Genomic DNA, 23,473 nt, shown 5'->3' with positions numbered 1-23,473 from the left:
ATTAAAGAAAAGTTTTACTACTAATTTACCATATTATTTTAGAACATTTTTACTACTAATGACCTAATATCAGAAGCCATGTTAATATTGAAAGCCATATTAGGTCATGCCCCAGCCTTTTCGGGGGTTCCTACTCGGCGCGTGTGCGCTGGCTACAGAAGCAGCACGCGGAACATTCCAGTTCAGGCCCATCCACCCATGTTGTTACCGCTAATTGCCTAATCAGTCTTATTTATAGTAATTAGTGCTAATTACGGTAATTAGGATTAAATATTAAAAAACATAAATATTTAGTTAAAAGTTTTAAAATAATTGAAAATTTTAAATTTGAGTTGAAAGTTTTTGAATTTTGAATTGAATGTTTTTGAATTTTGAAATGAAAGATTTCAAAATTTGGGATGAGAGTTTTCAAATTTGATTTGAAAGTTTTCAAATTTGAATAGAAAGTTTTCAAAATTTTGAGTTGAAAGTTTTCAAAATTTGAGATGAAAGTTTTCAAATTTGAATTGAAAGTTTTTAAATTTTGAGTTGAAAGTTTTCAAATTTTGAGTTGATTTTTTTTTTCAAATTTTGACTCGAAAGTTTCAAATTTGGGTTGAAAGTTTTAAAATTAGTGTTGAAAGTTTTTAATTTAGAATATAAAGTCTTAAATTAAATTATATTTCAAAAGCAAAAAAACAACTAGACCCTAATATGTTCCCAAAAAGGAACTAATCAAGATGCTAATTACGATCACATCGGTAATAATATATTCTGATACGTCTTAATTGCAAAAACGGAAAAGTCGGAACTAATCACGGCACAGCGCGGCGCTAATCATCTTCCTGATGACATTGACACGTGGACGTCTGCGCCAGAAACATATCTGGCACGTACGCGCTAATTAGCCTTTCCGGCCTTCTCGTGGGGACGAGCTTCCCTCGCTTCATATAAAAAAGAAAATAATTCAGTGTTGCTCATAGTCCATCAAACTAACAATTGAACTATGATAAAAAAACAACCATGTAAGGCCAAACATAGTTATTTAACTCTGAATTTGAGAAACTGGTATTCGACGAGCAACACTAAAACGAAGTGCCCCGGTATTACCTTCCTTTGTTCTGAGCCATTGCTGTCATGCCTCCTAGTCTTAGCACAATTATAATGCCACAAATACTGCAATCTGCAACCCTTTTATAGACCTGCTACCATAAAATGATCGCAACCTTCTATAGACCTGCTACCATAAAATGATCGTGTTGCAGTCAAGCCAAAAGACACATTTCCATAATCCGTAGGGTCCATCTGAAGAATCAATGAGATGTGGGAGTAGATAATACCATAAATTGAAGATAAAATGACACTACTATTCAAGATGGTGTGGAAGCCCTTAACTATTGATGAAAATGTTGTCATGAGGATTAGCTGCAAGGTGATGGCAGTCAAGGCGATCAAGGCATGACGCCCTCGTTGCCACCACCATTAGCCAGCATGAAGCTGTGAGCGCAACTTTAGTTGGCGAAGTCATACCGCTCTCGGTGAGCTCTGGGTGCCCCCATATCCTCTGTCTATCGCACAAGACGCTTGGCAATGCCCCTGAAACCTATTGTTGCCGTGCTCAGACGACGATGCAGCAAATGACAGGGAGAGGATATCTCTACGGTGCCATATCAGAATGCCCCATCATCACTGGGAATGCTAGAGCCATGGCCAAAGTCAGAGTTGTCAATAATGCCAAAACCATGACCGAGGCTACTTACCGTACCAATGCCTAATTCGCAACCGTCCTCCTCATCATTGGATTGAAATTGTGGCTGGCGCCTAAGACTTCAGATCCAAGGACCCCTAAGTCATTGAGAGGGAAGGGGGTGGAGGAGAAAATGAAGAAGATAGCCCCGCTGCCGCCATCTTCATGTGTATTGGAGACATAGAGCGCGCTTGGGTGGCTGTGAGGATGGAGAACAAGCTGTGGTGGCTTGAATTTCTTTTGCAGGGTGGCAAATAGGCTTTTTCCAGTTGAGGGACTAAATTGTTTCAAGATTGGAATGGCTAAGGTTTCACCTTTGTGCTGGAAAGAAGATGCCAAGCTCTTAACATATGTAAGCTCAGAAGTATGAGTTGGGAACACATACCCCCGATATGCAACATAGGATGGATTAGCATATAGTTAATTAAGTATTAGCTAAAACAACTTAAAAAGAATTAGCATGATTTTTTAAAGCAATTTTCTATAGAATTTTTTTAAAAAATGCACACTATTTAGTAGTTGGGAAGCATACGAGTGAAAAACAAGAAAGTTAGTAACATGTACAAAATAACACAACCTAATGGGTATACAAACTAATCTAATAGACATAAGAACCAACCAGCTGTTAGAGTGTTTAATTACTTAACGTGCGCGCGGTGAATTGATTGCAGGGCTATTTGGCATATGCAACAAAAACTTCAAGGCTTAACTCCAAATCTCCCGTATTGCAATTCAATAACTCTTGACTATCCTGGCTGTCACTACTCACTAACAAAGCACTCGTCGTCTCATGGACCGATATCCAATCCAACATTTTTTTCTTGGAACGTATTCTATACTGATAAGTTTACTAGCAAATGTCACAAAAAATTATAGAAGAAAGTGAACAAATAATTCCAATACATGCGAAATCTTATCTTTAAATTCATTATATTTCAGCCGTAACACAAAAAAGATAAAATTTTGACAGATTTTTACCCTTAAATATGTTACATTTTTCTTACGGCTAAAATATAATGAATTTGAATATGAGACTTTGCAGATATGTGTAATACTATTTCGAGTAAATGTCCAATTTTTTTCGTAATGTTTGCTAGTTGCCAGTTGGTGTGCATGGAAAGTTTGTGTGCATAGGATATGTTCCCTACTTTTTAAGGGTTAATTTGATATGTGTCATTGCAAATATGACTATTCAGATAAATACCATTATAATTCATCTATTTGTAACCATGCCACTCAAATTTACTAAATTGAAACCATGCCATCGCCGCCACGTTTTCTATCTTCTTTGTTATCTACACGTGTAACCCACCCGTCAGATTCATCTTCTTCCTTAGATCCTCCTTTATCTTCTTCCTTCCCCATCTCTCCGTCATGCCGAGGAGCGCGGGCATGATGGGAGGGGGTTGGTGACGCATATGGCGTGGCCCTGCAGGACAGCGCCGACTAAGGGAACAAGCCTGTCAGCCCCTACACGACCATGATCTGGAACGATGGGACATGCAGCACGCCATTCGCCTTCCTCCTGGCGGCAAACGAGTGGATGGGCACGCCGACCATGGCACCGGCAGCAGCGAGCAAGAGGAAGGCGAGCCGCCAGTAGGGAATTAGCGCATGAGATGGATTAGCGCATTGTTAATTAAGTATTAGAAAAACAACTTAAAAGGAATTAGTATGATTTTTTAAAAGCAATTTTCCATAGAACTTTTTAAAGTAATTTGCATAACTATGCACCCACCTTGTTCTTGGAATTCCGTGTTGGCGCCTTGCCTTCCTCCCGCTCGCTACCGCTGATGCCGCGCTCGGCGTGTCCATCCGCTCGTTCGCCGCCGCTAGGAGGGAGGCGAAGACCGTGCTGCGTGTCCCATCATTCTAGGTCATGGAAGCGTAGGGGCTCACGGCCTCGTCGCCTTAGTCGGTGCTCTCCTATAGGGCCACACCATACACGTCGCCGACCCCCTCCCATCCTGCCCGCGCTCCTTGCCACGACGAAGAGATGGGGAAGGAAGAAGATAATGGAGGGTGTAAGGAAGAAGAAGAATCTGATGGGTGAGTCCCATGTGCCGATTCGGAAGATGGAAAACCTGACAGTGATAGCATGGTTCTAATTTCGTAAAATTTGAGTGGCACGGCTACGCATAAATGAATTATAATGGTATTTATCTGAACAGACATATTTGCAATGGCACAGATCAAATTAACCCATTTTTTAGCCATTTAACGGGGATTGAAGTTGTGCAAACTTGTAAGTAGGGGTGAAAACGGTAACAGTAATTCCCCGCCGACCGATGTTCGTTTCGACTTTCTACCAGTTGAGCCATATGGAAATGGTAATCGACCAAAATAAAAATGGAAATGGTAAAAAATATGGAAATGAAAACGGAAATGGTTTTGCTATTATACCAATCGTTTCCGTATTTACCGTATTCTTGTGGAAATTACCGTTTCTTATAATATGATAATTACCGTATTCTAAATATGTCGATATTTATAGGGCATGTCTCTACTTACAGATTGATTGACTCTTCAATCAAATATCTAACTTTTGTGCATGGCTAAAATGGAGTTAATTTATAATTTATATTGTATAAGCTTAAATTTATGTATACATATAACATACTTATGTAAAGTTAAATATATGTTTTTATAGTTTAATGTTTTCGTATTTAATACCGGTTTCCGATCTGTACCGACATTCTGTCCGTATTGTTCTGTTTCCGGTTTTCCGATATTTCCGATATCGTTTTCGTTTCTGACTTTACCGTTTTCGATTTCGTTTCCGAGAAAGGTTACGGAAATGGTTGAGGCTGTTTTCCGATCATTTCCGACCGTTTTCATACCTACCTGTAAGCTTAGCCAATAAAAAAGGACTTTGCACAATCATTGTACTTACCGTAAACAGAATCTGAAATAGAGTTTGCCTTCTGTTCTGTCAAAGAAGCAAGTATTCTAGAAGCCGTCTTGACCTAACGTGGACCAGGGAGACTTGAAGACTTCTGCAACGCAAGCTTGGAAAGGACTCAGGAGGTACTGATTCCAATTGACCAGTTCAATGTTCAAAATATATGTTGCTACTTGCTACCATGGTTTCATAAGAGTTTCATTCTAATTAAATTAGATAGACGGACATCATTAGTCAATGTGTCCTAGCTCCCCTTGAATGGAGCACTGACGTTGCGTGGTAGAAATGGCTAAAACATATATTAGGCCATTTTTAGTGCAGGTTTCATGCATAAGAGTTTTATTCTGATTAAATTAAATGCCACAGGGACATTGTCAAAAAACAATACCATCTATATGAAACTGTAAATTGGAGGTCTATATGTTTCATCCATTAATCCGAGCTTATTTAGATTAGGTGACTTTTGGAAACCTCAAAATGAACCTCCCAGTAGGAATGGCCTTACGATCAGCAAAGCAGGTTCTGGCTCTGTCAAAAAAAACCTGATCAATTAATGTTACAGTGTACTCCTATATTATGATGATAAGATTAAACCTGGGTTGACCATAACCTAAGCTGGTCAAAACTGTTCTTCTGAAACGCGGTAGGAAAGACCAGCAAGGATCATGTCAGGAGAACCCAGCATGGTTAATGCATTCAAAGCCGACATTTTCTAAAGTTCTGATAATGAAATGTGAACTAATCTCCCTCTCATGTCTATCATATTGACAGCTTTGTAATTGCTTTTGACAGGTTCAACCGTTGCCTCACAGGTCTCAAGACTAACAAATGCCGTTCTCCAAGGGCTATAAGTTTTGTTGTCATCAGTACGAGCAAAAGGTTGATCAATAGCAATGGCTCATCTCCTGTTCTTGCCCATCCTGCAACTCTTGCTACTATACTGCACGAAATCTGCCCAAGCTCAGCTAAACATCAGTATAGGCTCCTCTTTGACACCCCAGGGGGTAAACAACTCATGGATCTCGCCCTCTGCTGATTTTGCATTCGGTTTTCTGGCGGTAGATGGAAACTCCTCCTCTTACCTGCTCGCCGTCTGGTTCAACAAGATCGCTGACAAGACCGTCGTCTGGTACGCAAGGACTAGCTCCAATGGGAAAGATGATACAATACCGGTACAAGTCCAATCTGGCTCTGTCCTCAAGCTCGCTGATGGAGCACTCTCTCTTCGCGATCCATCTGGCAATGAGGTATGGAATCCACAAGTCACTGATGTGGGCTATGCTAGAATGCTCGACACCGGGAATTTCAGGCTTTTAGGCACCGATGGCGCAACAAAGTGGGAGTCCTTTGGTGACCCTTCTGATACCATCCTACCCACACAAGTGCTTTCACTGGGGACGGCACTCCACAGCCGTCTCCTCGCCACAGACTATTCCAATGGCCGATTTCAACTAAAAGTTCAACGAGATGGTAATCTTGTTATGTATCCAGATGCTGTACCTTCTGGATACTTATACGATCCATATTGGGCTAGTAACACAGTGGACAATGGCTCACAGCTAGTGTTCAATGAAACTGGAAGGATATACTTCACTATAATTAATGGTTCACAGGTAAATATCACTTCTGCAGGGGTGGACTCTATGGGTGATTTCTTCCATCGTGCTACCCTTGACACAGATGGTGTGTTCCGGCAATATGTTTACCCAAAAAACATACATGCCAGGCCCTTATGGCCAGAGCAATGGACTGCAGTCGATGTACTTCCAGAAAACATCTGCCAGTCAATACAAACAATGGTGGGTAGTGGAGCATGCGGCTTTAACAGTTACTGCACCATTGATGGCACCAAGAACACGACAAGTTGTTTATGCCCACAGAATTATAAGTTCATCGATGATAAAAGGAAATACAAAGGCTGCAGGCCAGATTTTGAGCCACAAAACTGTGATCTGGATGAGACGACAGCAATGTTGCAGTATGACATGGCACCAATCGATCGCGTTGATTGGCCTCTATCTGACTATGAGCAATACAATCCCATAGATCAGACCGAATGCCGAAGGCTGTGTGTGACTGATTGTTTCTGTGCCGTAGCTGTGTTCGATAAAGCTTCAAGCACTTGTTGGAAGAAAAGGTTCCCTTTGTCGAACGGTAAAATGGATGTCAATGTACCGAGGACAGTTCTTATTAAGGTGCCTAGGAGCACCAATTCACCATCCGTGTTCAGCAGCGGCTCAAGCAAATGGAAGGAGGACCAAAAAGTATTGGATTCTTGGGAGTTCATTACTTTTTGGAAGCTCTGTATTGGTGAACTTTCTCCTAATCTCTGTTATGCTTTTTGGTACTTATTGTAGTATCACCTCGAGGAAGAAAACCCAGTTATCGCAACCGTCCAATAACTCTGGATTACCTCCAAAGATTTTCACTTACAGCGAGCTGGAAAAGGCAACCGGTGGTTTCCAAGAAGTACTTGGCACAGGAGCCTCTGGTGTTGTCTACAAAGGACAGCTGCAAGATGAGTTTGGGACTAACATCGCGGTCAAGAAAATCGAAAAGCTTCAGCAGGAAGCACAAAAGGAGTTCTTGGTGGAAGTCCAAACCATTGGGCAGACATTTCACAGGAACTTAGTTAGACTGCTTGGTTTTTGCAACGAGGGAACTGAAAGGCTGTTAGTGTATGAGTTCATGAGCAATGGATCACTCAATACATTCCTCTTCAGCGATACCCATCCACATTGGAGCCTCCGTGTTCAAGTCGCACTTGGGGTGGCACGAGGACTGCTCTACCTACATGAGGAGTGTAATAAACAAATCATCCACTGCGATATGAAACCACAGAATATCCTTCTCGATGATAATTTTGTAGCAAAGATTTCAGATTTTGGCCTAGCAAAGCTTCTTCCGGTGAATCAGACACAAACAAACACCGGCATTCGGGGTACTCGAGGATATGTTGCACCTGAGTGGTTCAAGAACATAGGGATTACTTCTAAGGTCGACGTTTATAGCTTTGGGGTGATTTTGCTTGAGCTTGTGTGCTGCAGGAAGAATGTGGAATTAGAAGTCCTAGATGAAGAGCAGACAATACTAACTTATTGGGCAAATGATTGCTACAAGTGTGGGAGGATTGACTTGCTGGTAGCGGGCGATGACGAGGCAATCTTCAACATAAAAAAGGTGGAGCGCTTCGTTGCTGTGGCACTGTGGTGCCTCCAGGAGGAGCCATCGATGCGGCCAACCATGCTTAAGGTGACACAAATGCTTGATGGAGCAGTACAAATACCAACGCCTCCTGATCCTTCCTCCTATATCAGTTCACTTGCATGAAAACAGTCTTCCTGTTAATAAATAGATTGTAGTTTGAAGCAAGAGCATGCTTTAGACTGATTCCTCAATAAGGCATTGTGTTCGGGCACTGATGCTTACCTACAATAAGTAGCTTACATATCTATGAAAGATGCAGATAGATGCATGTCACTATGTGTATCACTGACTATGAACCTGTCGGATTAAAACATTTTCTTATATAGAAAGAGATGATATTAGATATTCTTGACCATGAACTTATTTCATCTCTTCTACAACTATATGGTTTCTGCAATTGGAATAAAAAAAAGCTATATGGTTTCTTGAAATGTTGTATATATGTTCTTATCAGCATATATAGTATTTTACATCTTCAAAATAACATGTCCGTTACAAAAAAGAAAAACGAAAGAAAGAAAAGGAAAGGAACAGAAAAATGTACTAAATTAATATTCACAAAATAACGAGACCACTTCTTTGGAGATATAAGTAAGTTGGCCATTCAGTTAGATGCATCTCTACAGTAATGTGCAGGACCGGCCATTTACTTTATCAGTTAAGCTAAACTACTGGATCAAGCATGTACTTATGTAATAGAAGTGTGTAGTTCTTAACAAAAGTCTGTTACTGATACAATCTATTTCTGGTGGGAAACAAACAAAAAGCATAGTGCATATACAAATTGTGAGAGAAGAACAAACTAACAGGATTTGTTTTAACTGTACCTTTATGGGGTCATTAGTGATAGAGGGAATTATGTTTGAGGTATGCAGAACAGTGTTCATTGCTAACTGGAAAACAGGGAACATGAAACACAATGTTTCAATCAGCAATGCAGGACCTGATTGTGCCAGATCTGATTAATATTAAATGGATTCTGGCAAACAGATTCTAGCTGGTTTTAAAATGATCATAAGCTGGCCAAAACAATTTTTCCAAGACACACAATTTTTCTGAGACACAGTGTTCTGAAACATATATTTTCTTCTCTCTTTCATCTTCCTAGTCAATGCATCCAGAGCTCGCCCTTTTCTAAAGTAGTACTGAGGAAATGAATTACTGATGAGGAATAGTCTGAATGACAGGATTTTGTTGAAAAGGTAGTGTCACGCCCGGAATTTCTATCCAAAATTCCAAACGCTTACATGTGTGTTAAACCCTCGTCCAGGAATCAACCGAGGCACACAATGACAAATTAATAATAGAGTTCAAATAAAAGACTATTTAATATTCGCAAATAAAATAAATTATTACAGAGGTGGATAGTTCCTCCCAAAGAATAACATTCTACGCAGCGGAAAAGAAAAAAAACGATAACAAACTACGGAACAGCTATGGCGACTCCACTCCACAGGCATCTTAACCGAGAACAAGCCTAATCCTCCAGATCATCACCTTCACTGAGATACTCCTCTTCTGATGAATGAATATTGCAAGAATGAGCATATGACATACTCAACAAGTCACACAGCAAATATGCAAGTGCACAGGATAACAAAGGATGGCATAATATAGCTCATTTGCAGAAACAGCATTTAATAAACATTTAAGAGAATAGTAAAAACAGTTGAATAATTAATCAATATTAAATAACACTATACAACACACCCATGTTGCATAGGCCCAACCATATTTGAACAACCAACCCCAGTTGAACAAATTAAACCTCCAAACCAGGAATTATCCATTCCAAACCAGGAGTCCAATTAATTATCACATTATTAACATTATTGAGTAGTGTGAGACTAATCACGAAAAACATTGCTCAACTCACCCATAACCGCGGGTACGGCTATTCGAATAGTTTAAACTCTGATCAGAGGTGTACCACTGTACCCACAAGACACAACCCCACATCATGTCACCATGTGCCTCAATACCACCACGGTACCTCGGAAAGGAGTTGTGACAATACCCCTCGCACAACATAACCCATTACAGCGCACCTTTCCTGGATCATAATCACCCCCTTATAAACAAGGCATGGACTCCCCAGCGACCCCCGTGGACTTCTCGCCACTTCTCAGTATGACGCACTATAATGAATCACGCTATACAAAAGATAAAGCCGTTGCCCACGCTGGCTTGTGGTTGGCACGATAAATGTTTCACAACAGTAGCTCGCGAACCGGTCCTTAATTGTCATGAGCACAACCATCAAAACCATGTGCTCACAACCCACCTTAACCAGGTTTTAATTATCAATTAATTAACATCACACGATCAGCCATCGTGAGCTACCATTTAATAACCATCATTAATAATAATAACATAGTTTATAATTAATCCCTTTAATTAGCTATGTTTCTAGGCATGGCTAAGCAAACTTACATATAGCATTTAGCTGAACCAATCCAATATATAAGGTTCATGCTAATCAAATTATAACCCATAGGAAAATAAAGTCATCTTCGGCCAATAAATAACCGGGAAAGGTTCACCACCCGATGACATTCGAAAACAATGCATAGTTGAAATAAAATAATAGCTTTAAACGGGTTCAACATGCTCAAAGGGTTGTTTGGGATCTGTGTGACTTGCCTTGGGCTTCCGCAAACGCTTCGGAACCTTCCTCAAAGGAAACGCTCTCCTCCGGAACGTCGGAAACTAAAGCAATTAAACAAAATCAACAAAACAGTACAAAAACAAGCATAAACAGTACATGTGGATATTTTTAACATGTAGATCTTGATTTTAAAAAAATTTAGCAACTTGAACCACCTAAAACGGATCTACGGTTATTTAGTTATGATTTTCCGAAGTTTTAATCTATTAGAAAATCGGGAAAAAGAAAAGATGATGACGTCAGCATGACGTCACCCACGGCCGGCCGATTAGGGTTGCAAGCTCGCCGGAGCTAGGGACCTGGGCCGAGCGATCGGAGGACACCTACGCGTAGAGGACGACGAGGCGAACCCAACGGTACTCACCACAACGTCTACCGACGAACGATGACGGCCGGCGACGAAGAGGACGGCGGCGGCGGCTCGGCTTGACGACGACGGCGGACTCCGGTGGTCGGCGGCGAAGAAGGACGGGCGACCGAGGTTCTCCTCACCACAGTGCACCTAACGGCGGCGGCGGCAAGCGGCGGCGACAACGGGAGCGGCGCGGCGGCGCGACTGAAGACGGCCGGCGGCGGCGGCGAACAAAAACAACGCGGCGACGGCACTACGAGGCACGAGAGAGCTCGGGAAAGGGGGCAAACGAAAGAGGGCGACGAGGGGATGCTTTATATAAGCTTGGATTGAAGAGATCGAACTCCAAACGAGAGGAATCGACTCGGGAAAAATCCAAACTCGGTTTTTAGGGATAAACTCGAAACGAACTCGATTCGGAGAGAATACTCAACGGATTGCTCCGATTCTTGGGGGTAAAGATAGAGGAGAACGAGAGGATAAAATCCCCTCAAAAACCCGGAGGAATCGGGGCCGGATTGGAGCGGATTTGAGAGGAGAAAGGAGGCGGCTCGGGCAGCTCGGCTAGGCCGGCCGGCGGCTGGAGGTTGAAGGAGCTCCCGACAGGTGGGGTCCACCTGTCGGTCTCCACAGGAGAGAGGAGCGGGCGGCGTCGGCTGGGCCGATTGGGCCGGCTCGGCCGCGCGGGAGAGGAGAGATGTTGGGCCGAATTTGGCCCAACGGCTTAGGGAGGGGTTTTTTGAACTTTTTCAATAAAAACAATTTGTGAAATATTGTTTCAATTATTAAAAATACTTCCCTTGCTCAAATAATTCCCAGAAAATTCTAGAAAATAGAAGAGCAAGCATAGTATTTAATAAAATTTTATCTAGCTCATTTTTATGTTGAAAATTTTCCTAGAAAATTAGGGTTTAGCTTGTAGGCTTTTAAAATAATTTCTAAAAATAATTTAAAATATGCATTTTTAATTTAGGCGATTTTTAGGGCGTGACAGGTAGTAATTGCATTTGAGAAGTACAGCCTCAGCCTCACAAGTTCTGGACTTATGGTATTCAACGTTTTTACTTCATGTGACATCTACCAGGAAACTGCACTGTGCCATATATCTGTAGACTCAAAGTATCACGAAGAACAGTAGGGATTTATTCAGTCTAGTATGGAAATTTCCAAGGTGATCAAGACTGACAAATTTCGTTCTTTTTTTTTTAGAGCTACAAATTTCATTCTCTAAGGGCTATATGTTTGTTCTCATCACAAGGGACAAACTTCTCTTATTGACAACCAAAATGTGGCAAAAAACTGTTCTAGCAACCAGCATATTCCACAATCCACATCTTCAAAACTACACTTGCATTTTCCAGGAGGGAAAAAAGGGAAAATAAACTTCACTACCAATATTGACTTAGCTAGATAAATTCTGCATAAAAGCAAAAGTCTATCTTCAGTTAATAGGCATTGTTAGGCTCTCTTAAGAGGACACACTCAAACAAATCCACGAACATAAAACTAGCACCTCGATTCATCGTATGCCAACAACAAAAAGAAAAATCAAATCCTCCACAATCCCGTTAGGCTGACCCTCTAAATCCCCTCAGTAGATGAGACGACGCACCAAATTAACCAAATGCGATTCTACTTGTACAAGAGTAATTTATTCGGCATTAAATCGATTCCCACATAGCGAATTCTACCCTACCTGACGCGCAATTAATATTTTGAGAAAAAAAAAATGGGTGAAAACATCAATTGCAACAATCATATGGCACCCGGACCTTGTGGAAGCGCGTCAGGAGACCACCGGTCCGGCGGCCGCGGCCAGCGCCCAGAAACTCCCATAGGCTGTAGCCGCTGAAGCCCAGTACCCCGGCCGGCCACTGCCGTGTCGCCGCCGTGCGCGGTGGGTAATGTCGCAGATGGATACGAGGAAGGGCAGAAAATAGCCGAACGCGCACGAACGGTCCTTAGGTTAGGGGGAGTTGTGGGATGTGGCTATAAAATGTTCAGTTTGATTAGGGGAGACGAGAGTTTTTCGTAAGACGGGGATAGGGAATTGAGTGACATTTTTAATAGGGTTAATTATAATCATGCCATTAAAAATTTACTGTTTCAAAATATACGTGGGCATGGGTGGTAATTCGGAGGAAATTCCTCTTTTAATTTACCTAAACAAAACTTAACCATCTATTTTCATTTAAGATTTATCTAGTCTCTAACTAAATTCTCAATGAAATTTTACCACCTCTAACAAACAAAAGATTGGGACTAAAAATCAAATTCCCATGTTAATCTGACCATCAATTTCTAGAATTGATGTCTAAAATCTCAATCCTCTTCTCTCAAGTTGCCACACAAGCTGGAGTGGTTAGTTTCTTATTATTTTTTTTAACCTTTTCAATTTAAAATTTAAAATAAAACCATATACCCTTATGTTATAACGGATAATTCTGACATTATAAAATAAGAAAGCGAGACATTTGCAATATAGGTATAATATGTTCAATGAGGGATGCATGGCTTGCCTTGCTCCGCGCTACTTGAACCTCTACAACCACTTCGAGAAAGACGGGAACGAGCGGCAGAAGAGGGAAAGGGAGGAGGGGATCACGAGGATCGTTTATATAGCGGTGGGAGCTCAGACTTGGCCGGTAGGGGGTGGATTTTGTAGCGGATGTGGGAGAGGAGAGAGAGAGATGTGGCCGGGATTCGAAAATCGAATACCACGCCCTCCACAAGCACGAAGCGTGGGGAGAGTGGGGTGCGGGGGCGTGGAAGAGGGCGACATGTGCAAAGTGGGCGCCGCGAGGTGGACGGGGCGCACGGGGCGGCGGTTACGCCCTCTGGCTTTGCCTGCGAAGGTTGAAGATGGGCCCAACAGTGGTCCTACCTGACGGCGACCCAGTGTGATATCCTGGCCCAATTAGGATGAGACCTTTGTGACCTATGAGTGTTGTGTGCGCTCGTTTAGTACCACCTTGCTAGTTTAGCAAGAGTGGAACCAACTTATAAGGGCTTGTCCTTCCAACCATATCACTCCTGGGTTAACCCTTTTACACGAAACGGGGATGAAAGTTTAAGTTGGATAGTATGTGTAAGTGGGCCTGCCCGTCAGTTGGGCTGGGCTACACGGTTTTGGAGGGAGGGTTGTTCTAAATGGTATCAGAGCTGACCCTCGCCGTTGCATGTACGGGTCAGTGTGCAAGCATATGGCGCATGGAGCATGTGGACACTGGACGTGTGCTAAGGGGGGAGTGTGTTCCTGGACATTTCCCAATGTGCATGTGTGGCTATCTGGGTAAGTTGTGTCAACGGGGCATCAGGTCCTTGGGGGGGTGTATGTAACATCCTGGCCCAATTAGGATGAGGCATGTGTGGCCCATGAGCATTGTATACGTATGTTTAGTACCACCTTGCTAGTTTAGCAAGAGTGGAACTAACTTATAAGGGCTTGTCCCTTCAACCATATCACTCTCGAGATAACCCTTTTACACGATGTGAGAATGAAAAGTGTAAGTGGAGTGGTATGTATAAGTGGGATAGGCTAGCTACGCGGTTTTGGAAGGAGGGATGTTTACACCTAGGGAGAGATGGGGCGCGGCGGCTGTAGCTGGGCTGTGGCTACGGGCCGACCCAAAGGAGAGAGCGTGTGCGCGGAGGAGTGGGCTGAAAATGGCCCACAGCCGAAAAGAGAGATAAAAGGAGGTTAACTTTTAATTTAATTTCAATAATTGATTTTAATTATTAAAATTATTTTCTTTGCTCAGAAAATTCCACTAATAATCCTCTTAATGTATTTAAACATGGGGAACTCAAGAAAAATCCCACCATGCTATTTCCAATTATTAATTGCATTTATTAATTTGGGTTTAGCTCGAGGTTAAATTGAATTATTTCTTGAGGCAATTTATTAATTGAATTAAGGCTAGAAAAAGAGAAAACTTCAGGGTGTGACAGTCTGCAATCTTCTCTAGACATGCTACCATACAATTATTGTGTTGCAGTCAAGCCAATACACATTTCCGCAATCCGTATGATCCATGAAGAATGAATGATATGAGGGTGTAGATAATACCATAAATTATAGCTAAAATGACATTGCTCTACAAGTTGGTGTGGAAGCCCTTAACTATTGATGAAAATGCTGTCATGAGGATTAGCTACAAGGTGATGGCAGTCAAGGCTAGATCAAGGCATGACGCCCTTGTTGCACTGCCATTAGCTACCAGCGCAACTTTTGTCGGCGAAGTCATACCGTTCTTGGTGAGATCTGGGTGCCCCCATATCCTTTGTCTATCGCACAAGAAGCTAGGCAATGCCTTTGCAACCTGCTACTGTCGTGCTCGGATGACAATGCAGCAAATGACAGGGAGAGGATATCTCTACCGTGCCATGCCGGAATGCCTTATCGTCGCCGGATATGCTAGAGCCATGACCGACATGGCCTTGTCACAAACACACCAGAGATGCCAGAGCCATGGCTAAAGTCGGAGTTGTCAGTAATGCCAAAACCATGATTGATGATACCTTGCCGCACCAATGTCAAAGTCACAACCGTCCTCCTCGACACTGCATTGGAACTGTGGCTGGCGCCAGAGACTTCGGATCCAAGGATCCCTAAGTCATTGAGAGGGAAGGGGTGGAGGAGAAAAACGAAGAAGATAGCCATGCTGCCGTCTTCTTCAAGCCTGTCACAAACATACAGTGTGCTTGGGTGGCTGCGAGGATGGAGAACAAGGTGTGGTGACTTAGATTTCTTTCGCAGGGTGGCAAATAGGGTTTTTCGAACTGACGAGGGACTAAATTGTTTTAAGACTAGAATGGCTAGGGACTAAACCGTCTTGACCTAACGTGGACCTGGGGGACTTGAAGACTTCTGCAACGCAAGCTTGGAAAGGACTCAGGAAGTACTGATTCCAATTGACCAGTTAAATGTTCAAAATATATGTTGCTACCATGGTTTCATAAGAGTTTCATTCTGATTAAATTAAATACAGACAGACATCATTAGTCAATGTGTCCTAGCTCCCCTTGAATGGAGCACTGACTTTGCGTGGTAGAAATGGCTAAAACATATATTAGGCCATTTTTAGTGCAGGTTTCATAAGAGGTTTTATTCTGATTAAATTAAATGCCACATGGGACATTGTCAAAAAATTTATGAATAGAAGGAAGGAAACAAAATCATCTATGTGAAACTGTAATTTGGAGGTCTATATGTTTAATCCTATCCGAGCTTATCTAGATTAGGTGACTTTTGGAAACCTCAAAATGAATCTCACAGTAGGAATGGCCTTACGATCAGCAAAGCAGGTTCTGACTGCGTCAAAAAACCTGATCAATTAATGTTACAGTGTACTCCTATATTACCATGAAAAGATTACACCTGGCTTGACCATAACCATACAAGCTGGCCAAAACTGTTCTTCTGAAACGCGGTTGGAAAGACCAACCTCAGGAGGAAAGAAACACATAGAAAGACTTCTGAACACGTATTTCTTTCTCTAAAGACTTCTGAACACGTCTTTCTTTCTCTCTCCATACAGGTGGTCAATGCATTCAAAGCCGACATTTTCTATAGTTTTGATAAGGAAATGTGAACCAATCTCCCTCTTATGTCTATCATATTGACAGCTTTGTAATTGCATTTGACAGGTTCAACCGGTTGCCTCGCAGAGAAACTTTTGGTTAGTCAAGTATGGAAGTGATCAAGACTAACAAATGCCGCTCTCCAAGGGCTATAAGTTTTGTTGTCATCTAGTACGAGCAAAAGGTTGATCAATAGCAATGGCACCTCTCCTGTTCTTGCCCATCCTGCAACTCTTGCTACTATACTGCACCAAATCTGCCCAAGCTCAGCTAAACATCAGCATAGGCTCCTCTTTGACACCCCAGGGGATAAACAACTCATGGATCTCGCCCACTGCTGATTTTGCATTCGGTTTTCTGGCGGTAGATGGAAACTCCTCCTCATACCTGCTCGCTGTCTGGTTCAACAAGATCGCTGACAAGACCGTCATCTGGTATGCCAAGACTAGCTCCAATAGGCAAGATGATACAATACCGATACAAGTCCAAGCTGGCTCTATCCTCAAGCTCGCTGATGGAGCACTCTCTCTTCGCGATCCATCTGGCAACGAGGTATGGAATCCACGAGTCACTGATGTGGGCTATGCTAGAATGCTCGACACCGGTAATTTCAGGCTTTTAGGCACTGATGGCGCAACAAAGTGGGAGTCCTTTGGTGACCCTTCTGATACCATCCTACCCACACAAGTGCTCCCACTAGGGACAGCACTCCACAGCCGTCTCCTCGCCACAGACTATTCCAATGGCCGGTTTCAACTAAATGTTCAAGATGACGGTAATCTTGTGCTGTATCTAGTTGCTGTACCTTCTGCATACTACCATGATCCATACTGGGCCAGTAACACAGTGGGGAATGGCTCACAGCTGGTGTTCAATGAAACTGGAAGGATATACTTCACGCTGACTAATGGTTCACAGATAAACATCACTTCTGCAGGAGTGGACTCTATGGGTGATTTCTTCCACCGTGCAACCCTTGATACAGATGGTGTGTTCCGGCAATATATTTACCCAAAGAGCAAACAGGCCAGGAGCTTATGGCAAGAGCAATGGAGAGCGGTGGATGCACTTCCGGAGAACATCTGCCAGACAATTCAAACAAAGGTAGGCAGTGGTGCATGCGGCTTCAACAGTTACTGTACCTTTGATGGCACCAAGAACACAACAAATTGTCTATGCCCACAGAGGTACAAGTTCTTCGACAATGAGAGGACATACAAAGGTTGCAGGCCAGATTTTGAGCCACAAAGCTGTGATCTAGATGAGACAGCAGCAATGGTGCAGTATGAGATGACACCAATTGATCGCATTAATTGGCCTCTATCTGACTATGAGCAGTACAGCCCGATAGATGAGACCGAATGCCGAAGGCTGTGCGTCATTGATTGCTTCTGCTCCGTTGCCGTGTTCAATAAACCCTCAAACACTTGTTATAAAAAGAAGCTCCCTTTATCAAATGGGAATATGGATTCCAGTTTACAGGCGACAGTTCTTCTTAAGGTGCCTAGGAGCACCAATTCACCATCCATGATCAGCAGCGGCTCCAGCAAATGGAAGAAGGACAAAAAGTATTGGATTCTTGGGAGCTCATTGTTTTTTGGAAGCTCTGTATTGGTGAACTTTCTCCTAATCTTTGTTCTGCTTTTTGGTACTTATTGTAGTATCACCTCGAGGAAGAAAACCCAGTTATCGCAACTACCCAGTAATTCTGGATTACCTTCAAAGATTTTCACTTACAGAGAGCTGGAAAAGGCAACCGGTGGTTTCCATGAGGTACTTGGTACAGGAGCCTCAGGTATTGTCTACAAAGGACAGCTGCAAGATGAGTGTGGAACTAACATCGCAGTCAAGAAAATCGAAAAGCTTCAGCAGGAAGCACAAAAGGAGTTCTTGGTGGAAGTCCAAACCATTGGGCAGACGTTTCACAGGAACTTAGTTAGACTGCTTGGTTTTTGCAATGAGGGAACTGAAAAGCTGCTAGTGTATGAGTTCATGAGCAATGGCTCACTCAATACATTCCTCTTCAACGATAGTCATCCGCATTGGAGCCTCCGTGTTCAAGTAGCACTTGGGGTTTCACGAGGACTGTTCTACCTACATGAGGAGTGTAATAAACAAATCATCCACTGCGATATGAAACCACAGAATATCCTTCTCGATGATAATTTTGTAGCAAAGATTTCAGATTTTGGTCTAGCAAAGCTTCTTCCGGTGAATCAGACACAAACAAACACCGGCATTCGGGGTACTCGAGGATATGTTGCACCTGAGTGGTTCAAGAACATAGGGATTACTTCTAAGGTCGACGTTTATAGCTTTGGAGTGATCCTGCTTGAGCTTGTGTGCTGCAGGAAGAATGTGGAATTAGAAGTTGCAGATGAGGAGCAGACAATACTAACTTATTGGGCAAATGATTGCTACAGGTGTGGGAGGATTGACTTGCTGGTGGCGAGCGATGACGAGGCAATCTTCAACATAAAAAAGGTGGAGCGCTTCGTTGCTGTGGCACTGTGGTGCCTCCAGGAGGAGCCATCGATGCGGCCAACAATGCATAAGGTGATGCAGATGCTTGATGGAGCAGTACAAATCCCAACGCCTCCTGACCCTTCGTCCTATATCAGTTCACTCGCATGATAGAAGCATTCCTGTTAATAAACAACAGATTGTAATTTGAAGCAATAGCATTCTTTAGACTGATACTTCTTCGATATAGGGCTTCGTGTTAAAGGCTTAAAGCATGATATGAGTCATGTTATTCAGGGCACTCATGCCTGCCTGCAACAAATAATGTTTACATACGTATGAAAGATTATGATACAATGAGCTCTGAGCCTCTGAATCTGTTTGAGTCAAACATTTTCTTACTGAAATAGATGACTTTAAATATGTTTGATCATGAAGTAATATTATCTCCTCTACAACCACATGATCCTGCAATTGGAAATTTGGAATCAAATAATCCTTGGCTACTTCTTATATGTTCTTATACTGAAAGAGTGTACATATGTTCTTACCAGCATATTTCACATCTATAAAAAAACACCTCCTTTTTTCTATTGGAAAGGAAAAGAACAGAAAATACACAAAATTAATATTCACAGAATAACTTGGCAACCTCTTTCATCGAGATCGAGATGTACTCCGTAAGTAAGTTGGCCACTTAATTAGACGCGTCTCTACAGTAATGTGCAGGATCGGGCGTTCTTGGGGATGCTCTAAAAAGATTCCATTTGTTCTACCAAATTACTTGGTCCTACGGACGATTAGACGAACCAAATAGTTCAAAACCCCATTAATTTCACCATAAATTCAACCATGACTGATGTATTCCCGCATACATTGAATCATTGAGAGAGAAAAAAAAAAACAGAGCACAGCAAAAACTAATCGTAGCAGCTTGGCACCCAGAAAATGTGAAGGAAGCGAGGCGACTGGGATTGTGGGGGGCGTACAGGTACAGGTACAGCTGGGTAGAGAGAAGCGCGGGGGCAGCCGGCCTCCCCCCCGCGACATGCCGATGGAGGAGAAGGGTTGGTGAATCGGCGGCGGCGGCGGCGGCGGCTGCTACTGGGGAATTTTGGTACTCCGGCATGGGCATCTCGCTTTGGGAGATGGATAGCTTGCCAATGAGGCGATGACAATGAATACGTTCGTGGGCTTCATGGGCCTCAAGGCCGGGCCAGATTGGAATGAACGGATCCAATTATAAAGTTAGCCTAATTACACAGTGCAAAAAGTTCACTTTTGTACCTTGAGTATGATTAATTGAAGTATTAATTATTGTAAATTTAAAAAATAGGTTAATATTATTTTTTTAAAAGATAATTTTTCTATATTTTTCAAAAAAAAATTGCACATTTACTAACTTAGAAAACGTATGGATCAAAAACGAGTGATTCAAACACACCTTAAATCCTCTTCGACAAAGCTCTAGATACATAAATATTTGAAGTTGGATATTCCTAGCTCCCACAAATTTATGGATATAGACCTACTGTTACGTTAACAATACTAATATAAATTATTTTATTTCCATTTTAGTTAAATTTAGAATTTTAAATCCATATAAACTTTAAATATTTAAAATTTTAAATCCATATAAACTTTAAATTTATCGTGGATATGTAAAGTTATGCTAAATGTGGCCTTAGCCTAATTACACGGTCCTAGTGAGCAGCGAAGGGCGGATGGGCTGTTAACTACCTAGCTGGGCCTCAGCCCGCTCAGGCGGCGCAACTGACGCCAGTGGTCGGACTCGTCAAGTCGCCGGCGGCAGGCACGGTGTCTCGGAGAGGGAGAGGGAGATAGAGACCAACCCTAGCGAGCAGCCGTAGCCTGTAGCCTGTAGCATGGTATCGCCGGCAGCACACTACGGTCTGTCGTCTGGTCATTGTCACCGCCCGCAGCCGCCGCCGTGTTGGGTTGCCACCGACGCCGCCGCCGGTCTGCCCTGACCTCCTGGACCTCATCCCTCCCCATGCTCAGGCCTCCCCCTCACTCAAGGGCGGGGGACAGCTGGCCTTGTCGCCGCCGCTCAACTCGGCAGGGACATGCCTGGGCATGATGATGCGGTAGAGGCCGGGGCGCGCGTTTGCCGCCGCGGTTGCGGTCGAGAGGCCAGGGAACGGAGGGGCCGGTGGAGGGGCTGCACGTTTGCTAGAGCCACCTGCTGCCATGTAGAAGGGCGGCGCTCCGCGGCGGTTCAGCCGGTGGTGGACCATACAGCGGCGTCGCCGGTGAGTGCTCCGGCGAAGGTGATGGTGATATGGCGCAACGAGTGTAGCTCGTCCATCCGTGCTAAGGACAGTACAACGTCACCACATCTGGCACCTCTTGCGGCGGCCAATCGGGCTACAACCGCACCCTTGCCGTCCATCCATGGGACTTGAAGTGGCGCGGCGACTCCACCAGAATGCATTCTAGTGCATTGCAGGTGTCGAGCATCACTGTCGTGAGGGTGCTGGAGACAATGCTACCAGCTCTGGTGGTTGTGCGGGCAGCGACGCCGCCGTTGCGGCGTCATCCTCCACATCTGGCAAAGCCAGAGGAAGGATACCGTGGGCCATGGCCAGCAAAGCTAGCACCACAGCCCCTGCAACTTCGAGGACGGCGCAAAGGAGCCCGGAGAAGCTTGTCGAGCTGCTGCATGAGGCGACGTAGATAGCGAGCACGAAGGTTGCAAGGAAGAGAAGATCCGACGTCAAGAGGAATGAGAAAACGTCGAGCCATCTTATCCTTAGAGTTACCTGTGAGTTCTTCACCTTTCTTGCTCAGCTGGTTAGAGCTGCGTGCTAATGACGTGTTAGAAATGTAGATAGTGAATAGTGAAATAGTTGTCATTTCTCATTGATCTCAAGGTCCATTTAGTGTAATACATCAATTCTCATTCTAAATGTAGCAATAAGGTTGATTCATTTCCTGTCAATAATGTGGTTTGATTGCTTTAAACATGGTTGTTAAAAAGGATTCATAACCATGATGGTTGCATTGACAAGGTCAAATAATGGCCTTTTGTAAAAACCTTAATAAACTCATGCCTAAGTAGTACCCCTGTACATGTAATCTTTTTATAGAATACCCAAAGGGATTAGAAAGAAAATTGACTTTGTGAGGAGAAGGTTTCTTTGGCAAGAAATCAGGATTTAGAAAGTAACACTTGTCCACTTGGTTCAATGGTGTGTGGTTTGCTCTCCTAGGTAGTGTTTGGTTGCTGGGATGGGATGGGATGGGATGGGATGAACCCATTTTTAGGGGTGTTTGGTTCAGGGGTAGTGGGATAGGTTGGTCCCTACAGAGGAATATTCCTCTCAGATCCGGGACCAATCGGTCCGGCCAAAACTGGCGGACGAACTCGTCCTACCTGGGACGAGCGACGGCGTGAAACCGCCGCTTTGCTCGTGCGCTCTTCCTCGGGAGACGGCGGCGGGCTCGGCGACGGCGGCGGTGGGCTCGGCAACGGCGGCGGTGGGGGGCTCGGCGACGGCGGCGGTAGATGGCTCGGGCGACGGTGGCGGCGGCGGTAGGCTCGACGACGGCGGCGGCGGCGGGCTCGACGACAGCGGCGGCGGGGGGCTCGGTGGTGGCGGATCCATTGGTGGGGAGGGCGGCGGCGGCGGATCCGGTGGTGTGGAGGGCGGCGGCGGCGGATCCGGCGATGGGGAAGGTTGTGGCGACGGATCCGGAGACGGGGAACTCGGCGGCGGGCCGACCGTGTGTCGTCGAGCTTCTCCGCCCGCCCGACCACGATGGTGGCCGTGCTCACCCTCCTCTCCACCGGCCTCTCCCTCTCCCTCTCCCGCGCGGACCTCGCCGCCGTCGTCGTCGTCGCTAAGCCGCGGCTGCTCTGCGCGAAGGCCGACCGTGCGTCGTCGCGCTTCTATGCCCGCCCGACCGCGATGGTGGTCGTGCTCGCCCTCCTCTCCACCGGCCTCTCCCTCTCCCTCTCCCGCGCGGACCTCGCCGCCGTCGTCATCGCCGAGCCGCGGCTGCTCTGCGCGAAGGCCGACACCATCGCCGTCAGCGCTCGGTTGGGTCATCCCGTCCGTCGTCGTCGCCGAGCCCACCGCCGCCAATGTCGCCCGAGCCCGCCGCCGCCGCTGTCGCCCGAGCCGTCTACCGCCGCCGTCGCCGAGCCCCCCGCAGCCGCTCATCGACGCCATCAAGGAGGCTGGTGGCGACCACGTCCGGAGGTGAGGGCAGAGGCGGCGTCGGCCATGGTTGTTGCAAACGGCGTTGTCGGTGGTTGCAAATGGCGCTCATCCCATCCCTCCCTCGTTCCTTGAACCAAACAAAAAACTGGGATCGTCCTATTCTACAAACCAAACATCCGAATGGAATCATCCCAATCCTCAAATCAGGGATGGTTTCATCCCATCCCACCTAGTCCCAGAACCAAACACACGCCTAAGGAATAAGGTGGGTTGGGTATCATAGATCTGGAGGCTATGAATAAAGCCCCATTAGGCAAGTGGCTTTGGAATCTTGAAAAAACCGAGGGTCTGTGGCAACAATTACTTAGAGACAAATATTTATCAA

At 44.4% G+C, this 23,473-nt stretch overlaps 2 protein-coding genes and 1 long non-coding RNA gene across 3 annotated transcripts; 2 read left to right on the top strand and 1 right to left on the bottom strand.

Annotated features, from left to right (window-relative positions):
* Nucleotides 1-5,169: 5,169 nt before the first annotated feature.
* LOC4335151 (G-type lectin S-receptor-like serine/threonine-protein kinase LECRK3) lies at nucleotides 5,170-8,197 on the top strand. Its single transcript, XM_026024586.2, is given in 2 exon segments — nucleotides 5,170-6,886; nucleotides 6,888-8,197. Coding segments are annotated over 2 exon segments (2,436 nt in total). The 5' UTR covers nucleotides 5,170-5,521; the 3' UTR covers nucleotides 7,959-8,197.
* Nucleotides 8,198-9,007: 810 nt separating this feature from the next.
* Nucleotides 9,008-12,779, bottom strand: LOC136356378 (uncharacterized). Its single transcript, XR_010741133.1, has 3 exons — nucleotides 12,628-12,779; nucleotides 10,479-10,544; nucleotides 9,008-9,353 (listed from the first exon to the last, which is right to left on the bottom strand). It is a non-coding gene; the product is annotated as an uncharacterized lncRNA (long non-coding RNA).
* A 3,334-nt stretch (nucleotides 12,780-16,113) lies between these two features.
* On the top strand, nucleotides 16,114-19,283 carry LOC9266608 (G-type lectin S-receptor-like serine/threonine-protein kinase LECRK2). The gene has a single exon (XM_015781508.3). It carries the CDS (start codon nucleotides 16,637-16,639, stop codon nucleotides 19,070-19,072), a length of 2,436 nt encoding a protein of 811 aa, XP_015636994.1. The 5' UTR covers nucleotides 16,114-16,636; the 3' UTR covers nucleotides 19,073-19,283.
* Nucleotides 19,284-23,473: the final 4,190 nt, after the last annotated feature.

Source organism: Oryza sativa, chromosome 4, assembly GCF_034140825.1.
Source record: "Oryza sativa Japonica Group chromosome 4, ASM3414082v1".
Taxonomy (NCBI): domain Eukaryota; kingdom Viridiplantae; phylum Streptophyta; class Magnoliopsida; order Poales; family Poaceae; genus Oryza; species Oryza sativa.
Note: the sequence above shows the minus strand (reverse complement) of the source record. Positions and strands in the feature narration are given on the sequence as shown.

What these genes read in the sequence shown, in the direction of transcription:
- LOC9266608 (XM_015781508.3), top strand. Translation starts at nt 16,637, where the DNA reads ATGGCACCTCTCCTGTTCTTGCCCATCCTGCAACTCTTGCTACTATAC.